This window comes from Nansenia antarctica (genome assembly GCF_963989245.1).
Source record: "Nansenia antarctica genome assembly, chromosome: 14".
Taxonomy (NCBI): Eukaryota; Metazoa; Chordata; class Actinopteri; order Argentiniformes; family Microstomatidae; genus Nansenia; species Nansenia antarctica.
Window position 1 is genome coordinate 30,963,678 of NC_137684.1, and position 7,147 is coordinate 30,970,824.

Sequence of the window (7,147 nt, forward strand, 5' to 3'; positions counted from 1 at the left end):
GTGTGAATGTGTGAATGAGAGGCCGTTGTAAAGCGCTTTGGAATAAGGTGCTATATAAGTCAGTCCGTTTACCATTCTATCCCTCTGAATGTTCCTGTTTTCTCTCTCCCTCTGTCTGTATGTCTGTCTGCCTGTCTGTCTGTCTCTCCTCTCTCTCTCTCTCTCTCTCTCTCTCTCTCTCTCACTCACTCACACAAACACACACACACACACACACACACACACACACATGCACGCACATAAACTGCCACTGCCCTCTCTTCTAGTGGTGTGGGTCAGTATGTTACTGTGTATGGGATGGAGGGAGCACTTCAAAGAGATGTTGCAGTCGTTTGCTTTAGTCCAGTTGTGTAAGCATTGCTCCTGTGTCTCCAGTGTGTTCTAATAGAGTTCTTATGGTCATTGTAGTTCTTATGGTCATTGTAGTTCTCATGGTCATTGTAGTTCTCCAGCCTCTCCTGTACCAGATCTAGCCGCTAATTATCTCTATGTTCTATGACACTGGAGAAACAGAGAAACAGTACAAGGGGGGCAATAGAAGTGTTAGGGGACACAGTGAAGGGGAAAAAGCGTGTGTCTTAAATGTAGAATATTAGATACAGTTTGTCCACACACAAGTTCTTGTTGCACAACTTGTTTCTTAATCTGTCTGAGGTTTCTATTGACCAGTGAATCATTGCAGTTGTGTTACAGTAAAAGCTTAACGTTTTTACTTTCAATCATCCATGTGTTTCATTGGATAGATCTACTGGTTAGAGTAAACTCCTCTCTAATGTGTATCTAATAATGAGCTTTAAGGGTTGGTTGTCCCACTATTAGGCTAAAGTAAAGAGCTAAAGAAAACTTTCATCTCCAATTTCAGATGGAAACCATTATGCAACTGCCTATAGAAGGTTTGTTCCCCAGCTGGATGTCGCACACTGTAAATCAACGCTCCCCTCCTGTACCTCTCCTATATGCAAGTCAGCTTCTATAGGGGTCCAGCTGGAACACACATGTAATCCATTAGCTGAATATCGTTTGCCTCCCACCCCCACCATCTCTCTCTAACGCTTTCTTTCTTTCTGTGTGTGTGTGTGTGTGTGTGTCTCTCTCTCTCTATCTCTCACTCCCCCTCTCTCTGTCTCTCACTCCCCTTTCTCATTGACCCTTATTTCTGTCTTTTCTCTCCTCCTCCACCACCCATCTCTCTCTTTCCTATACTTCCTATCACTTACCTGCAGGACACACCACAGCCAGAGAGAGAGAGAGAGAGAGAGTGACGACGTCCCAGCATGCCGCGCTGCAGGCTGAGTTCTTCTGCGGTGTTCCAGGTGCTCCTGATGAGCGCGGCGTTGGTGCTGCTGTTCGGATGGTACGCCCGCCTCCTCCCGCAGACCCCGCCCCCCGCGCAAGGCAAGGTCCACGTGCTCCTGCTGTCGTCATGGCGATCTGGCTCCTCCTTCCTGGGCCAGGTGTTCAGCCAGCACCCGTCCGTGTTCTACCTGATGGAGCCCGCCTGGCACGTGTGGAAGACCCTACGCAAACCCGGCGCGCGGGCCTTACGCATGGCGGTGCGCGACCTGGTGCGTAGCGTGTTCCACTGCGACATGTCCGTCATGGACGCCTACACGCCGGACCAGCGCAACGTGTCGCACCTGTTCATGTGGAGCCACAGCCGCGCCCTGTGCTCGCCGCCCGCCTGCCCGCTCACGCCGCGCCACCAGTTCAGTAACCAGACGGAGTGCTCCCGGCGCTGCGACGCGCGCGGCCTCCAGGGGGCGGAAGAGGCCTGCCGCACCTACAGCCACGTGGTCCTGAAGGAGGTGCGCTTCTTCGAGCTGGAGCCCCTCTACCCTCTCCTCCAGGACCCCACTCTGGACCTGCGGATCATCCACCTGGTGCGGGACCCGCGGGCCGTCGCGCGCTCCAGGCAGGCGTCCAGCTCCTCGCTGCTGCGGGACAACGCCCTGGTCTTGGAGCAGGGGGAGACGGAGGTGCCGGACACGCAGTACCGCGTCATGCAGGAGATCTGCCGCAGCCACATCCGCATCCACGAGAGGGCCTTGCTGAAGCCGCCCGACTTCCTGCGGGGCCGCTACAAGATGATGCGCTACGAGGACATGGTCAGGGACCCGCTGGCCAAGATCAACGAGATGTACTCGTTCGTGGGGCTGGACATGACGGAGAACCTGCAGAAGTGGATCTACAAGGTGACGCACGGGCAGGGGACGGGCACCAAGAAGGAGGCGTTCCAGATCACGTCGCGGGACGCGGCCGAGGTCTCGCAGGCGTGGCGTACGACGCTGGCCCACGACAAGGTGAAGCGTATCCAGGAGGTGTGTAAAGGCGCCATGTCGTTGCTAGGCTACAAGACTGTGGACAGTGAGAGAGAGCAGAAGAAACTGGACGTGGATCTGCTGGCGCCCCAGGAGAGATATCACTTCAGCTGGCTGCCGTCCAAGACAGACAAACCCAAAGTTTGAGGAGTATGAGGAGAGTTAGGCCTCGCAACTGGACTGCTTTCAGAGACCTACGAGGTCCCCCACTCAAAACCTATGTAAGTGTATGAGAACAATAATAATCATGAACCAACAAAGAAGAGTGTTGACCTAGCTCTTGGGAACAAGCGATCAAAGAGCTGGAGGGAGGAGAGTGTTTCCTGGGAGATGGTGCATGGTGTCAATAATACAGATCTAAAATCTGCTTTTATTTATGTTTACAGGGATTTGATCGATCAATGGTTTTGATGTGTTTGTTTTATTATTTTCTATATTCTTCATCTCGTCATTATGTCATAGTGTCCTATTGAGTACTGGGAGAAATGCCAGGGGGAGGAGGGATGGTTCCAGATGGTTCCAGATGGTTCCAGATCCCAGCAGAGACAACGTTTATGATTTCAACGTTGGTTGTCTTAGCCAGCTGGTTCTTACGATTTGGGTAAAGCACACAAGAGTTGTGGAGCCTGGCAGGAGATGGAAGAGTTAGACAGTAGGATGTCTTAAATCACATTGATTTACAACCTGCTGAGATAAGCATGGAGCCAGAGTGTTTGCGATCATCTCTGTCGTGGTTTTTTGTATTGGGAGAAAAGCGTGACGTTAGAATTCTAAGGTTCTATCTCAGTTTTTGTCAAAATTGAGTTTTTTTACATAATCTGATCCATTAGGTGTTTATTAATGCCTGTGTGGTGTTATTTTTTAAATGTTGACATTTTTGAGTTAGTAATTAATAAAATACAAAGGTTCCATCTCACAAAACATAATGGAATGTAAAAACTTTGACGCTCGATATCTCTGAACTACCCTAAACGGAGATAGAACCTTATCATTCTAAGCTCACGAAATGCTGCTGTCACCAGCCCACATTGAAGACTGATGATGAGATCTCAGACACATGCATGCTGTTCCTGCACCAGATGAAACGCTACAAGCATGCTTGCCAGTATGCGCGCCGAGCACATGCACATATGTGCACATATGTGCACGTGGCATGTGTGCCTTGTTGGCAGGTTTGCATTCGTTTGGTGGTAAATTAAAGTTTATGTGGTTAAATTAAAGTTTATGTGGTATGTATGGATATGATCTTTTGAGTTAAATTGTTGTATATAATAATAATATTGTATAATCAGGTACTTCACCCCTCTTTGGAATCCTCTCAATCAGTTCCTATAAAAGTTAGTGTTTTGTGATGTTTTATGAGGGTAAAGTACAGTAGAAATGACGAATATCGATCTGTGGCTTTGTTTCATATCAGAGTTTATTCATAATCAACAACGGAGAGACGATACTAACAACATCACATCATAGAAATAGAAAACTTGCTGACACAACATTGTTAAGAACGAGACAGTGCTATAACTTATAACTTCCCTATGTTTAACAGATATTCTATCTTTATAAAACGTTTGCACCCTGCTCCTTGTTTTACATGCAGTAGTTGGAATGTTGTATGTCAATGAAGAGCACATGTACTGTATGATGTCATAATGTACTGTATGATGTCATAATGCCCTACCCAACTTCTCAAGTTCTTAACTGGTACTTCAACATGACAGACAGTATTGACTCACAGTGTGTAGAACGGCAGATTTCGTGACGTTAGAATTCTAAGGTTCTATCTCCATTTTGGTCAAAATCTAGTTTTTTACATAATCTGACCCATTAGGTGTTTATTAATGCCTGTGTGGTGTTATTTAAAAAAAAAAATTGTGTTAGTAATTAATCAAATACAAAGGTTCCACCTCACAAAACATAATGGAATGTAAAAACTTTGACGCTCAATATCTCTGAACTGCCCTAAACGGAGATAGAACCTTATCATTCTAAACGGAGATAGAACCTTATCATTCTAAACGGAGATAGAACCTTATCATTCTAAACTCACAATTTGCCTAAATTAAAAACGTGTACTACTAAATCCACGCAGTGCCTTATTGGTCTAAAACTCAACACCTGGAGGGTGTGTGTGTGTGTGTGTGTGTGTTTGTGTGTGTTCTCGTTCAGTCCTAGCACTAAGATAACCATCTCATCAGGGTCTGCAATCAAACTTTGATTAGTTAAAGTTAAAGCAGATATGTTAGTGCTTGGCCAGAACAAATGCACACACACACACCCTGGCCCTCCAGGGATGCAGTTTTAGGTCGCTGCTTTAAAGAAATCAACATGGCTCCCAGTGTAATGTGAACTAATCAGCATCTATGTATGTTTGATTTCAATGACGTTAGTGTTCTTTATGAAACCACTTGATTAGTGTTTCCTGCCTAGACTTGGCTCTACTGTACGTTGTATTAGGGGAAATGACCATGTCAATTGCTTACAGAATGCTGGTGGACTGTCTTGATTTCCCCCAATGTAATCAGATGATTTTATTTTATGAGACTTGATTTTGAAGGTACTGGTGATATCTAGATAGATTTTTTGTTGACACATTGATTCATCTGCAATAAATATTTGATTGTCCTTTGTCCCGTGCATGTCGCCTACTCTGTTACTCTTCTTTGAATGTGTTTTATTTTATTATTATCTTTTGTTTTCATGATAGGGTGCAAAGTTGTGCACATGAAGCTCAAACGGTAGTGAATATATTGTACAAGTGCCCCATCTGCTGGCAGAATTGTTTTGTACCGTTAAGACTCATACAGGTAAATCGACAGTAGACATTTTTTATTATAGCCTACATAATCTTAGTCCTAATTTCCCCCAATATCACGTGAATGTTCGTGTGTTCTCACCTCACCATCTAAACCTATATAACACATATGTCAACAGCATATTCTAGAAAGGTATGGTTTCCTTCTGACATGAAACTTGTGTGCTTGAAGTCATGTAATAAAACTCACACATGCTAATGTGTTATGACACGATACACCGTTCTAACCCAGCACAGGCCTTTTGGATTGGACTTGGATTGGGTTGTTATTTAAACCAGTATATGATCTTGAGTATCTAGCTATAGTAACATCATCACCATAGAAACCAGCCAGGCTGTGCTAGCTAGCCTAGTTAGCTTCTCAACACTTGGCTAGAACAGTTTGGGTAAAAGGTTTTATCTGACAGACTTTAATGGTCAGTCTTACCTGTAACTGCCTCCATCGTGAACACCGTCGTGTTGCATAACAGTTTAAAACGTTCAAAGTAACATAGAAACATATTAAACTATATGAATATAGAATTGAACTGAAGTCCTTTATGTTGTGTGTCTTTAATCCCCGCGGTGAAACTGTCATATCGGCTCGCGCTGGCGCATCGCAAAGCCCGCCAAACAGGGTTGCCAGATGGGATTGACATATTCCTGCCTAACCACAGTGTAAAAACCACTAAATCCATAAAAATAAAAATAAAAGCCCAAAACCTTAAATTATCAGAAAAACTCTAATTACTATTGGGCAGGTGCCCAAATGCTCCCCCCCCCCCCCCCCCCCAGCCCAGTGTGATCAAAAGTAGCCCCATTACATGGTAACCCGCCCCACCTGGCAACCTTGGTCTCGCGGTCTATCGCGAGATTGTGTTACTGGAGAGCAGACCTGTTACAGACCCTTGTACTAGCTACACAATGACGTCACTCTGAGGTACTTTTACTAGAGCTCCAAGTACGACATTCAGCTCCATGTCAATACAACCCAACTTGTGTCCTCAATACGTTTATTAAAGCCGCTAGCAGATGTGGACAAATTAAGCTAGCTAGCTATACTTACCCATAATTGATGATTGTCGTAAGAGAATATAGGTCCTGATTCAAAAATTCCCGCTATGAACGTCTCTATTAATAACCGCGTGCTCCTCGCGCTCGGTGGAGCGGGTACGTGACGTTGACGCAACGCTAGGTGGAGCCATATAAATGCAGGGCTCTCAAGTTTTGAACAGAGTTCAGAGTGAGGGGGGGCGGGGGGGGGACGGGGGTCTGATCTGATAAATGACATCAATTTGTACAAATAAATTAAAAAATCACACACACACACACACACACACAGTCTCAGCGTCAAAGGATACATTAATTAATTAAAATTAAAATTAGGATATGGTCTTCTCCCACGTCCACCAGTCTGGAGCCACTTCGAGATGTGAATGATCAATTCAAATAATCTGTCCTCTTCTGTGTAGCTGTGAGCATCTGAATCAATAGCTCCAGTCAGCCCGTGTCGTTGGAATCAGAACGTTGTTTCTTGTAGCGGGAATATCTAAATGTTACCCGGATACAGCAATGCTATTATTTTCTGATTGGCTGTTCGGTAGCTATATTTTTTTTGTTGATTAGCTGGTGCGTGGCCTTCTGAACTCTAGGGGAACCAGAGGGAACTGACTTGATTCTCTACCTGTTCTATTTTTAAAAAATAGCGGCGCAACTTGGTGGGCGCCCCTGGTAATTTCTCTGCGTGAGAAATACAAGGTGTGGCGTGTGAGCGTGTGAACGGATTGAAATGCGTGTGTCTCACGCCCAATGCGTGAGACTTGAGAGCCCTGTTTTTATATAAGGACTGTTGCTAAGAATCTCCCTGTCCTCACAGTCTACAGGTATGCTAGATTTTAGATATATGATTGACTATGAGTATCACATGTGTGAACATTTAGAAATGTATTAAAGGCAAAAATAATAATATGGTCCCTTGCCTGGCGCTTTGGAGGGCCTCGCCAGCCTGGGTACAAAAACATTTATTTATTTATTTATT

At 45.0% G+C, this 7,147-nt stretch overlaps 1 protein-coding gene across 1 annotated transcript; it reads left to right on the forward strand.

The window, feature by feature from the left end:
• Positions 1–1,274: 1,274 nt before the first annotated feature.
• On the forward strand, positions 1,275–2,465 carry chst6 (carbohydrate sulfotransferase 6; the record flags this gene model as incomplete). Its single annotated transcript, XM_080544792.1, has 1 exon — positions 1,275–2,465. The coding sequence occupies one exon, from the start codon at positions 1,275–1,277 to the stop codon at positions 2,463–2,465; it is 1,191 nt and encodes a 396-aa protein (XP_080400918.1).
• Positions 2,466–7,147: the final 4,682 nt, after the last annotated feature.